The 19,849-nt window shown below is 34.2% G+C and overlaps 1 protein-coding gene across 1 annotated transcript; it reads right to left on the bottom strand.

Annotated features, from left to right (window-relative positions):
- Positions 1-8,868: 8,868 nt before the first annotated feature.
- On the bottom strand, positions 8,869-17,954 carry LOC144573749 (ABC transporter B family member 19-like). The gene is made up of 11 exons (XM_078323496.1): positions 17,361-17,954; positions 17,197-17,251; positions 16,717-16,892; positions 16,410-16,610; positions 15,236-15,495; positions 14,745-15,061; positions 14,170-14,393; positions 13,247-14,072; positions 12,669-12,910; positions 10,865-11,112; positions 8,869-10,104 (listed from the first exon to the last, which is right to left on the bottom strand). Exons 1-11 carry the CDS (start codon positions 17,625-17,627, stop codon positions 9,144-9,146), a joined length of 3,777 nt encoding a protein of 1,258 aa, XP_078179622.1. The 5' UTR covers positions 17,628-17,954; the 3' UTR covers positions 8,869-9,143.
- Positions 17,955-19,849: the final 1,895 nt, after the last annotated feature.

Here is a 19,849-nt window from a genome sequence, read left to right on the forward strand (position 1 = left end):
AGGTATAATTACAAGAGTAATTATATTTGATAATCTGCTCAAGATCAAGAAAAGATACAGTTAGCAAGGATGACACACATCTACCTTGAAACTGATCTGATAGCTATGAGACAGAAGAACTGACACAAGTAAATTGTTTACTGGATCGTGATAATGTACAGTACATCATCATCTGTGTAATTGGATGGTCATAGTGTATACTGCCAGATGCCTCCTATGATTATAGAAGTTAAAACAGTTTTAACTCTGTTTACCAACATAACACAGATCCTATTGGGTCACACCATATAGGAGTTAATCGGAGAATCTTATTGTGATTGATTATAAATTGGTTATGATCAATATTAAGATGGTTATAATTAATTATACGTGTTATAATTAAATTATACTTGTCATTAAAAAATGACAAAGCAAAAACTAATGGTTATAATTAGTTATACTTGGTATAATTAATTATAATTAATTGTGCGTCATTTAGAATGACAAACAGAAACACAGGTTAGTTTATAAACATGTTTGACATGTTGTATAAAAATTACCAAACGAAAAACGTAAACGAATATAATTGTACATGACAATTATACATATTTGATTTGGATATTTACTATTCATAATGGGTTTGGGTTAATGGGTTTAGAATCCATTAAACTAATCTAACCAATATGAAGTTGCAAAATCAAATTTGAATGTCAAAAGGGCATTTTGGTAATTTTGGCAACTTGAGGGGTATTTCGATCTTTTGCGAACCTCCTCAAATGCCTATAAATAGAGAGGCATAGGTGAAAGAGAAAACTCACTAATTCACGTGTTAATCTGATTACTTCGTTAATTGAAATTCTCTCTTTCTCTGTTTACGGTTTTTTGATCGGTGAATAGTGTTTTACCGAATTTTTGCGGTTATTCAGATTTGGTTTATTAGTGAATCTGATTAAGCAAAAAATTTCGGTGAATAGTGTTTTTGCAGAATTCCGCGATTTATAGTATTTCTGGCAAAAGAAATAAATCGCTCTCTGGTTAGTCCTGGTGGATAACCAATAGAGGTATCACACGTGTGATACTCTGAGTCGATTCCTTCCCTGGTGAGGCTCTACTCGCTCGGTCTGCATTCCAACTGTGATTTGGAAACAAGGTATAAAGATGTTATATTAATCTATTTAATTGATAAATAGATTTAATGTTTTAGAAATCAATTATGGAGTAGATCTGTAAATAGGATTAAACGAATCTTCTTGATTCATTTAATCCGTAGCTTAAGGTAGATGTAAAAGTTTTGTTTTACTCTTTCTGCACCTTAAGCATATAAATGGGTTTGAACAGTCAAAACCCCAACATAATTAATCAATGGGTTTGAACAGTCAAAACCCAACATATTTATCATTATGTCTAAGAGTATTTATCATTGATGTTTTACTGTAAGTGCAATTATGTTTGAGAAGTATTTATCTATGTAACATAAAATATTTATCCTTATAACATAGAGTATTTATCCATGTAACATAGAGTATTTATCATTGATGTTTTGCTGAAAATTGTAATTATGTCTGAGAAGTATTTATCTATGTAACATAAAGTATTTATCCATGTAACATAAAATATTTATCATTATGTGTGAGAAGTATTTATCATTGGGTGAGGGGATTGTTTATTTAATGATCCTCAGTTGTGCGGGGACAATCCAAAAAAAAGGAAATTTTGTGCGGGGATAACTGACAAATATTTATGAGAGGATTGTTTATTTAATGGTCCCCAGTTGTGCGGGGACAATTCAAAAAAAAAAAAAAATTTTGTACGGGGACAATTAATGGATTGATTTATTCAATCATAAATATAGATCATTGCATAGGGATTAATACTTTGCAAATCCACGATAAATATTTTGATGCTTCAAGTTAAATACTAACAGTTTTTGCGGAGTATTAATGATTTGAGCAGTCCCCCCATGACTTTTTTGACAATTTGTGCGAGATTTTTTGCGGAGTTGAGACTGCGGAGATTGTTATCAGGATCCTTTTTTTTATTCTAACAACATCTCGGGTCGGTGGGTTTGTACCAAACCGTTTTATTTTTTTTCCGTCTCAACACCGACCATAAATTTATTGCTATATAGAATTCCGATCTAGAGAACCCCAAATCTGGTTTGGTTTATTAAAAATTAATCATTGAATTAATGGTTGGAGGGGCTTGCACGATCTCTGAGAAGGGTATCTGCCTGTTTTGTTTTAATTTTTTAAGGTACCACATCACGAGGGAAGCACGTGCAGCGGTTTGCTTCCTCTTGACTTATTCCTATGGATCATGTTTGGTTGTGGAGTAAAATTAATTTGATTAAATTTTTTACTCTGAGTTAAAGGTAGCTTAAAGTAATTATGTTTGGTTGAAGTTTGGTGGAGTAAACTAGGGCTGGCAAAAAAAATTGTAGTTCGTGATTTGATTCTAGTTTAATTCGGGTTTGATTCGAGTTAATTCGATTCGAAATTAGTTCGAACTGAAACAAACCAAACTAGGTTTGGTTCGAAATTAATTCAAACTAAATTCAAACTTGGTCTGGTTCGATCGGAATGGTTCGCGAACTTTTATGGTTCGAATCTCATAATAACATTGACTGTTCATTTACCTGATGAAATTAGAACCCAATATAAAGAATCATAATTTAACCTATCTGAGGCTCCATGGCTCTCAAAACACTCAATTCTTGTACGATTACTTGTTTTACTGCATATTCAGTTCTTGTACTTAATCCTCTTTTTACGATTATTTGTTGTGATGTATATTTTTATGAACAATTTTTCAACTTAAAAACACTCATTTCATACTTTGATGTCACACTGAAGCTCTTTTTTTAGTACCGTAGTGGCAATTGTGAGAGTTAATGTAGCAGCTATAAGTCTTGCACTTGTCTATAATCAGTTGGTAGGATTATAGCAACTAACAACTAATAAACTAGCCCATAATCCATTAGTGTGAATTGTCCCTCGAGAAAAAAACTAATGTATAAATTACCGGTATAACTAGGGTTGCTAAAAAAAATTTAGTTCATAATTCGATTCAAAAAATATGTAGTTCGCAATTAATTCGATTCGAAATTAGTTCGATTCGAAACAAATCAAACCCAGTTCGGTTCGAATCTTATTCAAATCAAACTCAAACTATGGTAGGTTCAATTTGGTTTGATTCTTTGCCACCCCTAGAGTAAACTCATGAAGAGAGAGAAAACTATAACATAGCGTTACTCTAACCGCGGGACCCATAGGTAGAATAACTTAATCAAGATTAACTCAGATGTTACTTCATCTTATTCCCTCAAATTTACTCCTCGTTTGACTTCTTAAAGGTGGAGTAAAATGTTTACCACTTACTCTACAATCAAATATGACCATGATGATATTTTTCTCAAAATAAATATAATAAAAAAAACCAGTATGATGATATTTTTCTTCCAAAGACGATTAGATTTTGGTATTAATCGGTGATTATATTATACTGTCATTAAAACTTAACATATGTCAGTTTAAATATTTGAACTCGCTGGAGATAAAAAAAAATGTAAGCTTTTATTATTATATAAATTATATAAAAATAATATATGTTATTAGATAAATGAGATGGACTATGGTGCATTGCAATGCATGGAGGGGTTTGTGCATTGGACCATAAATCTAAAATTCAAAATCCAAATAACCGATCCAAACCATTCATCTTGTTATCCATATTAATATGTGCTTGGAGACCAAATTTTACATTTTTCTGAATCTTTTTACTATTTATTAAGTATTTTACAAAATTGTTGATCCAATGGTGGCTTAACAAAATAGTAAAATCAGCAGCCACCGTTGGATCAACAATTTTATAAAATACTTAATAAATAGTAAAAAAAAAGTTCAGAAAAATGTAAAATTTGGTTTCCAAGCACATATTAATATGGAGAACAAGATGAACGGTTTGGATCGGCTATTTGGATTTTGAATTTTTATTTATGGTCCAATGCACAAACTCCTCCATGCATTGCAATGCACCATAGCCATCTCTTAGATAAATTACATTTATATTTCATTTTTCTGGAGGAACCAAATTTTTTTTCTGGTTATTTTGAACTGAAAAAAATTGGTTCCTTCAATGAAATTAAAATATAAATACAATTCATCTAATCCTCTATTATTTTTATATAATTTTAAAATAAAAAATTATGTTAAAAATGTTGTTCTTCAGTTTACCCTTTCCTTTTCTGGATCACTTATTACTGTCTTGTACTATGAAATGAGATCACGAGGAAAGTGGCCAATACTAATTTATAGACAGACCCTGCTAAAAGATTTGGAGAGATTTGAGAGAACATGCAAAAGTATATTCAATTAAGGTTTCTAGCTGCCAATCAAAGAGCTACACGTGGAACCTTAACTTTTTCAGCGTTTGCCCAAGAATGCATGATATAATTATTCAGTTAGCTCAAATTCCCTGCTGCGCATCGTGCTTTGTATTTCTTAAATTGTTGGATCGTTTTGACATTTGAGTAGCATAAATATAATAAATAAATTATAAAAATTCATTCGTTCTTAGAGGAACACAGAGACGGAGCCATGAAATATGGTATGATGATGTAAAATTTTCAGAGTAGGTATCATTTTATAATTTTTTTAAACATAAATATATTATTGCATTTTTTTCTAAAAAAAAACATTAAGAAAACATATTTTGAAACTTTTTTGTTTATTTGTTGTGAATATACATTCGGTCAATTTTTTTATTTAATAATTAAGAAAATTATAATTAAATTTATAAACAGTTGTGATCTGAAAAAGTAGGAGAAATATATATAAGAAATTTTTACATGTTGTCTACTTGTCACATCATATATTCAAACCCATATATTTTTGCTGCTTTTTGACACAAAAAGCAAAAGCCTTTTGAGTGTAGCACACGCCACACACAATGTATTTACAGTAAATATTAATATTTAGTTACTTTTTGCCCTGCTAGAAATAAATGTTCTAAATCAGTTACGGGTCCACAAATTTTAAATTGAAGTCAAAATAGTAACTCTGCACAAACTCCCATCATCATTTGAATGCATTAACGCCATTTTTCAGCATTCAACGAGAAATATTTCACTGGAAAATCATGATATTTTGCTGAATTGGTTTGAACTTGAACTCGAACTTAATTTCTTTCTAATTTGATCAGATTAACCAAGCATAAAATACAAAGGTACTTAGGCTTCCTGTATAATAACTAACGGGTGCAAATGGGTTGGATATTATCCCTCCGTAACCGTATTTGATTTTTTTAAGGATTAAGATATTTGGATATGAACAGTTAGTGGAAATGGATACGAATATGAATATATTTTATGCGAATACATATGAAAATACGGTTTTAGTTTCGAAAATGAATCATATTTTTAATTTTTCAAATATATGTTTAAAAAGAATTATTTTTATTTGTATCTTCTGATTAAAGATATAGTTAAGTTAATGATTATATTTTGTCAACAAAATATATATTTTTAAGAAAATTAAAAAAAATTTGTTCACCATAATGATCGAATATTTGAATTATATATGTATTTTGTGTTACTTTTATTTTCTAATGAGAAAATGATTTATTTAATGATATGCTAATTTTGTTACAATATCTAAAATATGGATTCAAATTATATCCGTATTTGTATTCATATTCATTAATTTAATATATGATTTGCTTTATATCCGTTTAACATCTAATATCTGATATTTAGCTATTAATATTTTATTGTATCTGTATTAAAAAAAAAAATACGGATATGATTTACCACTATTTGATCCGTATTCAATCCATTTGCACTCCTAGATAAATTTCTTTTATAAATTTGATAATATTGGTTCTTTAAGCCCATAATTGTATTTGTCATTTAAATCTGCCACTAAAATTACCTACATTTAGACTTATACACCAACCCTATATGTTGCATTTTGAATATAACCATTTTCACTAACAATCTATCTACAATTTTATACATATTTTTAAATTGTATATTTGGGTCGAAACGCATAGATCACCATTAATTGATGGCAAGAAAAATATTCAATATCATTAGCACGATGCAATATTGTAATAATCTCACTGATCTAAACATAATCTATTATTGTTCCTTAATTCAACATCCTATATAATACAATTTCTTATTGAATTAAAGAAGTTACTCTGCTAAATTTATAATACAATGCACATTTAACTAATAAATTATTCTAAAAATGTCCATATTCGAACGTAACAAATATATTAAGAAAATTTCAAAAATATTTCACAATATAGACGATAAAGACGCATAGATTAAAGTAGTACCGTTTATTTACATAAAACTTCTTTATTTGCTAAAATTTGTGAAATTAAGTATGTATACACCTACTATTTCTTTGTCTCTATATTTATTTTTAATAAAATTCTCTCCTCTTGACTTCAGTTTGGTTGAGCATGGGGTAATTTAAAATGATGTGATAAGGGTGACATGCGATATGCAAAAACATATTTACATTTCTCATTTTTTCTGAAATGCGTATCAGAATTTTTTAAACCTTTAATTATGATAATACTCATTAATACCACCATTAATTTTTGTTTAGATGTATTTTGCGAAAATTGAAAGATGCAAGATTCATCATCATATTTATTAAACATGCGATTTTTTGCATAATTATGAACTTTTGAAATGTTAAATAAATAATCAAATATTTTGAAGCATAACTTTTTAATATATCTGAGCACCACGTAACTTAATCGAAAAAATTACGAGGACAATCTGTTATTGCCATTGTTTCAAATGTGCATGTTAAATTTTTATGTAAAAAAAATCGTAATGACAATATAATAGTTACATATAAATCTCAGTAAACTATCGAGGATTTTTTAATAATCTTTAACCGGATTCAACTGGAAATTATGAGTGGTTTTTGGTCCCTCGATGCTCAATAGTTAAGAACCTAACTTCAGTCCCTGTTTAATTGTTTACCTGTAACTTTCTCTGTTTTATTTCATTGTAATTTTTTTTTCATTTACGTACAAGTAACACTACTCATGCCGATTTTTTTATTTTTACCTAAAAATATTATTATTTTAATTAAAATACCCAGCTTTTCGCCGGAATTTTAAAAATACCCAACCCGTGGAATTTTTCCACGGGTTGAAATTTGAATTCCCACCGTGGAAAAATTCCACGGGCCAGACCCATTTTTTTTTTTTTTTTTTTTTTTTTTAAACAGAAATTTGTATTTATTTTTTATTTTTTGTATTGAAATATTAGAAATATTGGATATATTTCTTTGGAAATAGATGGAATACAATATAATTTGATTTATTAGAATGACTGCAACAAATAACCCGGATCAATATTTTTCAGATCGGATTTTTCGCGGCTGTAAGAAAAATTAATATATTTCTTTATGTGTTATTGGAAAAAAAAAAAATGCTTAGATTCCGAGTTATTGATCCCGGTTCAAAAGTCACTTCTATGTAATCTAGAAAATATTATGATCTTTCTAGTACATTTAATTTATTAAAAGTTATATCTATTTTGAAAAAAAAAACAAAAACTTTAATTTATTTAATTATTATTATTCAAAAGTTATATCCACGGGGCAGATACATTTTTTTTTTTGTTTTTTTGTTTTTTAAAACAGAAATTTGTATTTATTTTTTATTTTTTGTATTGAAATATTAGAAATATTGGATATATTTCTTTGAAAATAGATGTAATACAATATAATTTGATTTATTAGAAAGACTGCAACAAATAACCCGGATCAATATTTTTCAGATCGGATTTTTCGCGGCTGTAAGAAAAATTAATATATTTCTTTATGTGTTATTGGAAAAAAATAAAAATCCTTAGATTCCGAGTTATTGATCTCGGTTCAAAAGTCACTTCTATGTAATCTAGAAAATATTATGATCTTTCTAGTACATTTAATTTATTAAAAGTTATATCTATTTTGAAAAAAAAACAAAAACTTTAATTTATTTAATGATTATTATTCAAAAATAATTCTCAAAATAGATAAAACTTTTAATAAATTAAATGTACTAGAAAGATCATAATATTTTCTAAATTACATAGAAGTGACTTTTGAACCGGGATCAATAACTCGGAATCTAAGCATTTTTATTTTTTTCCAATAACACATAAAGAAATATATTAATTTTTCTTACAGCCGCGAAAAATCTGATCTGAAAAATATTGATCCGGGTTATTTGTTGCAGTCTTTCTAATAAATCAAATTATATTGTATTTCATCTATTTTCAAAGAAATATATCCAATATTTCTAATATTTCAATACAAAAAATAAAAAATAAATACAAATTTCTGTTTTAAAAAAAAAAAAAAAAAAAAAAAAAAAATGGGTCTGGCCCGTGGAATTTTTCCACGGTGGGAATTCAAATTTCAACTCGTGGAAAAATTCCACGGGTTGGGTATTTTTAAAATTCCGGCGAAAAGCTGAGTATTTTAATTAAAATAATAATATTTTTGGGTAAAAATAAAAAAATCGGCTACTCATGTCTTTCATCGATGAAATTTGAAGGCTCCACTTCCATCTCTCCTTTTTTTCAGAAAAAAAAACAAATCGTTGACATAAAATTAAACGACACATCTAAACAAGAATACTTCACCATTATGGCATTGTCTTTACGAATAGTGATATCATCATAGTGATGCTAATTAGCTAGTAAAGTGGTTTGAACTACACATAAATAGGTTACCGAATTAGAGGTGGCTATTTTCTTTGATTACGCTTGCAAGTGAAATAAAATAAGAGCTCCAAATATATATATATATTTTTTATAATAGTGGTAGTAAGAATTATCCTTGTGTTCTATATTGTTCTGCTCTCAAATATATAGCCTACACATAACTTGAAACTACAAAAAGGATGATAGCAAGCTACATCAATGGCAGCATAAATCCGAAGTTCGTGACGTGCCATATAAAGTGAGTACATTTACACCCAAATTTTCCAACTAAAGAGAAGCTAAAATTTATCATTAGATACTCTACGCATGCATAGCTTCCTAGTATCTACAATCACCCTTCCATAAAAGAAAATTAGAAAGAAAAATCAACCCAGACACCATAAACCAGAGAGAGAGAGAGAGAGATGAAATCAAGCATCTTATATCAAATATTATGGTGTTGCAGCTGTAGCAATTTTGAGTACGCACCTTCTGGCCGAGATAACAACTCATGGTGGCTTCCCTTCTCAACAATTTTCCCATCCTGAACCACTGCAATGTTATCAACCCCTCTAATAGTCGACAGCCTATGCGCCACCACTACAGTCGTTCTCCCTTTCATCAGCTTCTGCAATGCCTCTTGCAATACACATTCCGACTCTGCATCTAATGCACTTGTCGCCTCATCCAGTAGAAGTATAACTGGGTCTTTCAGCACTGCTCTGGCAATTGCAATCCTCTGTTTCTGACCCCCTGAGAGTTGCATCCCTCTCTCTCCGACCATTGTTTTGTAGCCCTCTGGTAACTGACTGACAAACCCGTGCACATTAGCTGCTTTAGCTGCTTCAATTACCTCCTCTTCGGTGGCTCCTTCTTTACCATATGCAATATTGTCTAATATGCTAGAGGCGAACAGCGCCGGCTCCTGTTGCACAAGACCAATTTTTCGCCTGATGGACTTCAGGTTGTACCGACGTATATCCTTCCCATCTACCATGACTTTGCCAGCACATGGGTCGTAGAACCGCTCAACAAGGGAAATGACTGTGCTTTTACCCGATCCACTTGCCCCAACAAGAGCCTGGCTACGGCCCGCGTGGATTCTCAAATTGAAGTCCTTGAAGACCTGGATGTCAGGTCGGGCTGGATAAACGAAATCAACATGCTTGAACTCTATCTCACCACGAATGGAGTCGGCTTGCTCAGACTCAGGGTCATCAGGCTCGATCCGGGTTGGCCGATTTAGTGTAGCGAAGACTGAGCGAATGGACTCACCTCCACGGATTATCTCTGGGGCCAGGCTGATGGTTTCAGCCACTGAGTTGGCAGTGATGACAAGAACAACAAACACCTTGATGACCTTGGAGAAGGTTGAGTGATGGTGGCGCACTAAGTGGGCCCCATACCTGTTCAAACCACCACAGTTAAGTCCTAATAGCTGATATTAGCCACAAATACTATTTTTCAATTTTGTAAGATTAGACTACTTGTCATGCCCCAACAATGGAAATGGAGGCATGAATCGTGATGTTACAGCGTAATCACAGCAATCCCTATGAGTACTGTTACACAGGACAATTGGCAAGATTTTGATCAAAATGTTGCATAATTTATAAGGATCTCAGCCACATATTAAAAAAATCAATTTGATATTAAATCACACGCTATCCTTTGGCAGATGGTTCTATCCAGGGACCAAAGGGCCAAAGATAAACATGAGTTATTCCCTAGCTGCACTTCTCACATTTTTTTTTCCAGTTATTCCTCAGATTGACAGACATTAGAAGGTTTTCAGTCTTAAATATATCACCACTCTGGCTTCATTGTCCACTGAAAAGATAAGGAACTTTGAATTTGAAATGCATGGCATGGGGCAAGTTTATTGGTTGAAGGAGAATAGAGCATATTTTACAAAGAAGTTCGCATGAGACGTGATTGTACTGAGGTAAATGTGACACCATAGATTTAGTCTCATACTGGAAGGGAAATGAGTGATTATTGGGCCCTTGGCATATATGAGAAGAATATGATCTTATGATACTTGCAATTAAGCATTATGGGTCAGTACTAGGCTTGATATTTAAAAAGGTCAACTACTATGTTTAGGCCTGCTTGATGGGTCTTAAAATATTAACAAGTGAAGGCACAAAAGATTTTGCTACATACCAGAGCACAAGGGCTTCAGAGGAATAGAGAAAGAGCTGGGAAAGGCCGAAGAGGAGACCAGCCGTCTGGCTGCGGCGTAGGCTGCGGCGCTGGGGGATGCAGAGTTCATTGCCAAAGAGATCGAGTATCTTGTCCTGTGCATTGAAAGCAGCCACAGTGCGGATGTTGCTCACACCCTCCCCAGCTATCATGCTAGCCTTGGCATGTGCCTTTGCTGTGTCCCCGGCAAACCCCTTCATCGATAGTTGCTGGATGGTTTTAAAAACATTTGTTAGATTTCTGTACAAATAATTAAGGTCTAATAAATACCAACAAAAACTTACTTTAAGATAATCTTCATTGTAAAAATTCACCAGTTTACATAGAGGCCTTTTTTTTTTGGACTGTGTTTGAAGGTAATTGAGTTTATAATAATCATTTTCACCAGCCATTGGTCAGTCGTCTGGGAAGTTTCTCAAAAGATGAGGTTGCTTGTTCAAGCCCAGGTAATGGCAAAAGGTTTACTGAGTTTAATAAGCAGGAGTCAAAGATTGTTGGGCAGCAATTTTACCAAGGAAATATAGTTTGGAAGTCCATGTCCCTTGCACAAGAGTATGTCAATTCTACTACAAATGAGTTTTACTACCATGAAGTAAGGTTCATGAACCATTTGGGAATTAACTTTTGTTGTTTTCAAAATTTATTAAAATAATTCCAGAAGACAAATCCAGACCATTGATCATGTTCCATACTAAATACGATGCAAAATATCAAGTTTTGTGACATTTGGAATTCATTTTATGCAAGATCAGAGGACAGCATTTAATTTCTCCACTCTTTGATGTTGCACGAAACGGACTCCGTGTTCGTATCATTTATGATGTCCATGCATCACTTATGACATTCAAATATAATGTTTAGAATTCAGAGTTTGCAGCAATACAAACTCCGTGTTCGTATCATTTATGATGTCCATGCATCACTTATGACATTCAAATATGATGTTTAGTATTCAGAGTTTGTAGCAATACATTAAAAGGAATTTTAAGTCACAAATGACACCTAAACCTTTGTTTACAATAGCTGAAATGGAACATTGTAAAAAAAATCTAGATTCCAGCTTTAGGCAGCATATGGGCAAAAGGAAAATGTTATGATTGGAAAGTTTCAATTTCAGCCTAACTTAAACAAGATGCTCTTCCCAAACGAAAGTAAAAAGAAATGAAAAGAAAAGCAATGCTATTAAAAGCATAAATGTTATCAGTAAATAGCTGTCTAACAGTACAATTGCCTTTTCCTTTTTCCATGCTGCACATAGGTCAAATTTACTAGCAGATTGGCAGAAAGAAAGAAAAGATACCAGCATCTGGCAGGAGGGCACATGCCTCCCATAGTAATGTCATGCAGTGTAGCAGTAATGGGGCCACTGGTCCCCAGTTCACACCAGAGGTGTAATAATTATATTTAAGTGTAATCCACATTACAATTTGGACTATTTCTTACCAGCCAAAGTCAACATTCTAATAGGCCAAACTAATGAAAACCTAAATTCCAGATTTTTTTATTCATGGCATTAAAAAAATAAAAAAATAAATACGTATCATCATTTTTGCAAAATGTCCAAAACTAGCAAGGCCGCGATGATTCATTGCAGCCCAAGGGCTAGAGTACAACCTGGTACAAATGAGCCTGTGAGCCGTTAGGAATCATTGAGGCCTTGCTAGTTTGGAAAATTTTGCAATCATGATGATAAGGATATTTATTTTATTCAATGCTATGAATAAAAAATTGGTCAAAATTCTGAAAAGAGAGATAAAATAGATACCTGAGCAAAGTTAGCAAAAACAAGAAGCGGGAAGGTGGCAAGAATAAGAAGCGCAACCCGCCATTCAATAATGAAACCAACTATGAAAGATGTGAGGAGCGAGGTCATATTCTGTAAAATAACGGATATCCTCTCAGCTATGGCCGACTTGACATCAGCTGCATCTATTGCCAATCGTGCAGCCACCAGACTTGAATTGTTCTCCTCTTCATCGAACCAACCAACTTCATTCCTCAGTATTACTACAAAAATAATGAAAATAAAAATCATTCAAGAAACATGTATGTTTCAATGAAGAAATTTTTTAACTGCTAAAATGATTTACAATATGATAGGCTCCATTATAAAGTACAAAAATAATGACCTCTATATTCATGAGCATACTTTGAGATTTAAAGGTGACACTATCAAGAATAGTTAAAAAGACATCAGTAAGTTCATCATGGATTATTCTAAATATCGACTATCACTCAATTAAGTATGTTGACATACTTACAATTTTTAGGAATAAATGTACGATTGCATAATTTTAAAGACCAAATTTGAATAATACTTAACAAGAAAAAGAACCAGTATACCAGAAAGCATCATTCTGCGAACTCTGGTGGTAAGATTTTCTCCCATGATACTGAAGAAGTAATGCTGCACCAGGTATGCACCAACCGCATAAACTCCAGTACCAATATAGATAAACACATACTCCTTTGTTTTTCTCTCCATGGCATTAGGATCCCTATAATAGAACACCTCTATCATGCAACTCATGACAATAGCAAATGTGGGCCCTATGAACCCTGACAGAACCGACCCGATGGCACCCAGCACTGCATAAGGCCACTCTGGAGCATTTAATTTCAATAACTTAAAAAAGTAGCCACGTGGTGCAGGATACTTCCGATCATAATCTGCTGTAGAAACCATCTCTATCTGACCATCAGCCCCAGTGCTATACTGATAGCTTAAATTTCTTAAGCTTCCTTGCCTAAGGCTAAGAGATTTGGTAGAAAGGGAGTGGCTCAGATGCAATGAGCGAGACCTACGAGTGGAGGTGCCACCAAAGTCTCTGTTTCTCGCCATCTCTTGGAATCGAATCAGAGATGCGTATGCACCAGAGCTTCCTTTTGCAAGGAGTTCGTGGTGGGTCCCAGTTTCAGCAACCTGTCCTTGCTGGATCACCGCGATCATATCCACATTTTGTATGGTGCAGAGACGGTGGGCAACTACTACAGTCGTTCTGCCAACCATAAGGCGATCGAGGGCTTCTTGTACTATACTCTCTGAGCCAGCATCTAATGCACTGGTGGCCTCATCTAGGAGAAGTATCTTGGGGTTTTTGAGCATGGCACGGGCTATGGCAATGCGTTGCTTCTGGCCACCTGACAGCTGGACCCCTCGTTCCCCTACCTAAGGTTGACAAGAGGATGTACATTATTTCATGAGATTCACATAAAGAATTCTAGTTCAAAAGAACAAAAGGAAATTGCCAGATAAGGAAACTCACTTGAGTCTTGTAGCCATTTGGAAGAAGAGAGATGAAGCTATGAGCATTCGAAGCAGTTGCAGCTGCTTCTACCTCGGCCATTGTAGCGTCAGGTTTACCATACAGTATGTTTTCAAGAATAGTTGTTGCAAATAGAGCTGGCTCCTGATTTACCAGACCAGTCTGCTCTCTCAGCCATTTCAGCTGCAACGTCTTTATATCCACATTGTCAAGCAAAACATGTCCTGTTTATAAAAGCATAATACAAGATTCAGGCATCTGTCACTATTTACACAATCAGTTTTTGGTGATTTCTGACTATAATGCCACATCTGATCAGAGTGTATAGCTGTTGGGCAACATCACTGCTTTTGTTTACTGTAATAGTTCCTTTGGAGCTGTAGCTCTCTAAACCCCCCCCCCCCCCCCCCCCCATTTTTCTTTTAAACAAAAATAGGGAGAAAAAATTGCTGACTACATCCCAAAATTAACATAATGAGAAAGAAAACACAGAATCAACACAAAGGGAAAGAAACCCAAAAACTAATACAATGAGAAAGAAAAACATTCAAATACTAGTACTGCATTTTACTCACCCTGGTTTGGATCATAAAATCTTTCAATGAGTGCCACAACTGTGCTCTTCCCGGACCCACTACCACCGACCACCGCAGTTGTTTTTCCGGCAGGGAAAAAGAGAGAGAAATCTCGGAATATAATTACATCAGGCCGTGACGGATAGCTAAATGTGACTTCCTTGAATTCTATATTGCCTTGTACGTTTTCCAAGCACTGGCCATCAGCTTGATCTTGTACTATAGTGGGTCTCTGACGAATCACCTCCAGCAGCTTGAACCCAGCAATTTTTCCCTTGCTGAAGGCCCCTAGGTTTGAGAATGCCTGCCCAAGGCTCCTGCACTCAGTAAAATAATTCAACTCAATAACAACAAAAGGGTGTTCTCCTACTAATAAGATATATTATGGAAAAATCACTTGCTCAATATGGTACCAACAGCAGCAGAGAAATGAATCACTTTTCAAAACCAATTACAAAAAAGCTTTCATTTCTTTCAGTTTCTGAACTTACATTCCACCAACAATAGCAGAGAAGATTGCAGTGAAGGCCTTTCCACCATCAGTTTGTCCATTTCTTATAAAGACACCCGCATACCAGAATACTAGTGCCCATGACATGCACGCAATCCCATATGTTGACCCAATACCCAGACCTTTTGCCATTCCTGCCTTGTACCCCAGCTTTAATGTGTTTTGAATTGCATCTGAGTAAGAATTGAGTGCCTTACTTTCTCCCACAAATGAATATACTGTCCGCACTTGTGCAATTGCCTGCACAATAAGAGCAGACAACAACTGATTACTGAACAAAGGTTTTCGGCTCCAAAGAGAATGAACAAAAAAAGCTCCCTATTTTATGCAGAAAATTTGATAATAAAATATCTATAAAAAGACTGAATAGTATTTGTACAGCATTTCACTGTTTTTTGCATAAAGTAAAGTGTTTCAAGTAAGGTGTGATATATGAACTTCAGACTTTAAAAAAAAAATAGAAAATCTATGATATTTGCAGGGGTGGACCTACATCTTCATTCAGCAATCAAGCTTTTCCCCTGACCAGACATCAATCATGACAAAAAAAAAAAAAAAAAAACATGACTTTATTGAAAAAAATGAAAAATGGTGATTTAGTTGATGGAACATGTGTACAATGAACCAACCAGTATTTGATCATTCATACCACTGTGCTAGTCAAAGCAGACAAATGTGTCACAGTCTCCAGATGCAGAGATAAGATAAAGGGGACCCATGTGTTTTATAGGAGATATGGGCCAATACAGAAAATTTTCATTTGGCTCCCACAACCGAATTTTGATTGGGTTTATTCAACCTAATTTTCTCTATTTCAACAAAACAACAAATAGTCTTTGTACACGAATGCATAACCAAACATCTAGCATGAAAAGTACCTAGTCCCTAGAAAGGTCTCCTGCTGGAGTGTTTCCCAGCATCAGCTACCAATCCTTAGATTCCAATCATACATTTCATATAATCTTTTGCGTGTAATATATGTAGAAATAATTAACATTTTTGACCTCCCAAGTTTGATCTACGGTAATCCACCCAATAATTCCAGCCAATAACCCTCAATAGAAACTAAAAATAACATAAATATTTTGGATTGCAAAAAATATTCAGTAAGGGTACGTGTGAATGAAAACACTAATATGGGAGAAAAAGTTTACCTGCTCAGCTACTATACCAGCATTGGCATAGGATTCTCGACTCTTGGATGTAAGTCCAGTGAGAGTATATGCGTATAAGCCTCCAGCAAAAGCTATGCCGGGTATCACAGCAACACTAAGTAATGCGAGCCTCCAAGCAGCAACAAAACCAACAACAAGCCCAGTAAAGAAGGTAGCAAGGTAGTGAATAAAGTTGCCCACCTGTTTTACAAGCGCTTATTAATTGTGATTTTGCACTAATTCAACTAAAAAGACAAAAGGGGGGTGTTGCAGTAATTCAACTAAAAAGACAAAATTATGAAATTACCTTCTCTCCAATGGCGTCTTGTACAAGAAGTGTATCAGTGGAGACACCGAAAACAATATCACCGGTGCGTGCATCAGTGTCGAAGAAACCCACATCCTGCCTCAGCACAGCTTCAAGATACTTCTTCCTCAAAGCAATCACTTGCCTCTCTCCTGTGTACATCCAGCAAGCAATCTCTGCAACACATTGCACAAACGTTGAGATAAAGCTTAGCTCTAAACAGCGACTATTGCCAACAGTAAGATTAATGTCCATTTAACATAAAAAAAGGTGGAGTAGAGGGAAATTTTTGCAAAAAAAAACCCAGAGGAAAATAGTCAAGATGGGAGAGGCGGAAAGTAATGAAAAGGTTGTTTAGTCCTACTCCGCCAGTGATTTTTCGTTTGAATCCTTAAGATTGTTTTCTCTCTTTGACTAACTTTTTTTCTTTTTAGCAAAAGAACGAAAAAAGGTAACAGAATGCAAAAAATGAAAGCTCACCAGCGTAAGAGGAAACGCAAACCACCAGCCCAAGGTAGACGAAGTACAGAGCATACTGTCAACGAGAAGAAATAAAACAAACAAATTAGAGCAAGACATCAACAAATAAACAACTTAACATGGAAATGGAAGAGAGATATGGTCTAATACGATCTAATACTTGCCTTGGAGACCTCATCCGTCATCTTGCGGAGGTGCATCTGGTTCTTACCAAAGCCATTGATGAGCTCTCCGAAGAGGAGGAAGAACACGGGCATGGCAGCGCCATGGACGACAGCTCCGAGGCTGCCAGCAGCCATGAGGAGGCGGTCCCACTTGTCGGCAAAGGAGAACAGCTCGTAAAAGGCCACACTCTGCTCCGGCCTCTTCTTCTCATCCTTCTTGCTCGATCCCTCGGCTGCTGCACCTCCATTGCTCGAATCCACCGCCATTGCTTCTCTCAGTTGTTCTCCAGCTGGCGAGCGATTCGTTAGTAGTCCCTGTTGGTTGTTTGATCCTGCATTGGTGATCTGGGTGACTGGGTTTAAGCTGGGAAGAGGGAAAGAAAATGTATTCGTAGAAGAGCTGCGACGATTGGAAGACGACAAGGGTGACAGAAGCGGCACAGAGAGATGGAGAGAGAGAGCTGAACGAATGTGAGTTAGCTAGTAGTAAGCTGCTCTTGGGAGTTGAGAAACTATAGAATCTCGACGAGTCGCATCACTCGCGGTGACCCGCACGGTACGTGTAACCTTGTCTCCCTTTGTTTCCTAATCGTTAGGTTAAAGGCGAACTGTGAGTCTGTGATAAAAGCAAATCATAGTTCTAAAGAATTCAACTGGCATTTGGGACCCACTATTACTTCCCGTACCCCTTCGTTCCCCACCTGTCAGTAAAAGACTCCATATTGTCTGTATACCGTATGCCATGTAAAACTGAAGGTTATCGATACTGTTGACTGTTACGGTCCCAAGACAATTGGTCAAATAAAATAGCGATTGTTCGGCCGGAATCAATGAATTTGATAAATTTTGTATTCCTGTATTGCATCCGTGAGAGGAGAGTTGAGACGTATTCGTTATTTTCTAGCATAATACGAGGCTCAAAACTCTATGACTTACCTCAATAGGAATATTACATTTTTAATTTATCATGGAAGACGTATTCGTTATTAATTCGCTTGAATTTTACGTAGTTTTTTTAAAGCCAGCAAACTTTATTATAATAATAGAAACAAAGCACGATTTTTAAATATTCTTATAAAAACTTTGGGATGAGAATTAAACTTCTTCATCCCACTAACGATGTAGACACTAGATTTCGAATCAGTAATCGCTAACACTGAAGAAAATGATGATTCATCTTTTAAATACGACGAATTTATTATGATAAATCAATTGAAATTCGCATACAAACTTGGAATATGCCTTCTCCGTAATTCTAAATACAGGATAGAAATATGCGAATTTTAAAGCGGATGCATAATACTGAGTGCGGGAATTATCTTGTTAGCGTGCAATGACTCGTGAATGTGAGAATTGACAGCTCATTTTAAAATTCGTATATATAAATCCACATTAAAATATGCATGTACGATTATATATCGTATATGCAGTATGCAGTGATATTCTCTGTGCATGAATACAATTGCATTTAAAAACATTGACTAATAGTGGGGCTATGATAATATACATACTATGACATAGTGTACAGATTAAAGTCGGGCGGGTCAAACCAGGTCCGGTCTGTCCGTGCCCGTGCCCCGAGTATACACGGGTGCGGGTTTGAAACGGACCGGTCACGAAATTTAGGGAACAAACCCATGGGAATCCGGACCGAACTACACTCGTGCCTGTCCGGACCGGTCTGCGTACCCGTGAAGCCGTGCCCGTGAATCAGTGCCCGTGAATCCATGCCTGGATACCCGTCCCTACCCATGACCCTTTTTTTTAGATTTTTTTTTTTAAAATTCAAATTTCATACCCCCATTCCCCCCCCCCCCCCCCCCCCCAAACAAAAGCCTACCCGGATTTGACCGATACCCTACCCGATTTGACCCCTTTTTTCAGTATTTTTTTTTTAATTCAAATTTCAATCCCTCCAAACAAAATTCTACAAATAAATCCCCTTCCCTCACAAATTTTCACATCTCTATCTCAATATTTTCATCTCTCATTCTCTCAATCTCAATATTTTCATTATTCTTCAATTTTAATTTTATAGTTAAAAAAAATATAGTTGTTAATTTAATTCATTTTACAAATACGCAAACACAAACGGAATTATAAAGGTATTCTCCAAGATTTTCCCGCAAGATTAAATGTTACATTTATTTCATGTTACATTAAATTTTGTTAGATTAAATTTTGTTAGATTAAATTTTGCTAGATTAAATTTTGTTAGATTGAAATATTGAATGTTAAATTTATTTTTGTAGAGTAATTTAAAATTTAAATTTGATGTTATATTTATTTTTTATTAGATTTACTTTTGTAGAGAAATTTAGAATTTAAATTGAATGTTAGATTTAGTTTATGTTAGATTTGTTTTTTTAATATGTTAATTAGATTTATTTTTGAATATGTTAGATTTCATTTTTTTAAAATTCGGATTTATTTTTAATATGTTAAATAAATAGGTTAGATTTATTTTTTGAATATGTTAAGTAACTACA

Source organism: Carex rostrata, chromosome 22 (assembly GCF_964058835.1).
Source record: "Carex rostrata chromosome 22, lpCarRost1.2, whole genome shotgun sequence".
Taxonomy (NCBI): Eukaryota; Viridiplantae; Streptophyta; class Magnoliopsida; order Poales; family Cyperaceae; genus Carex; species Carex rostrata.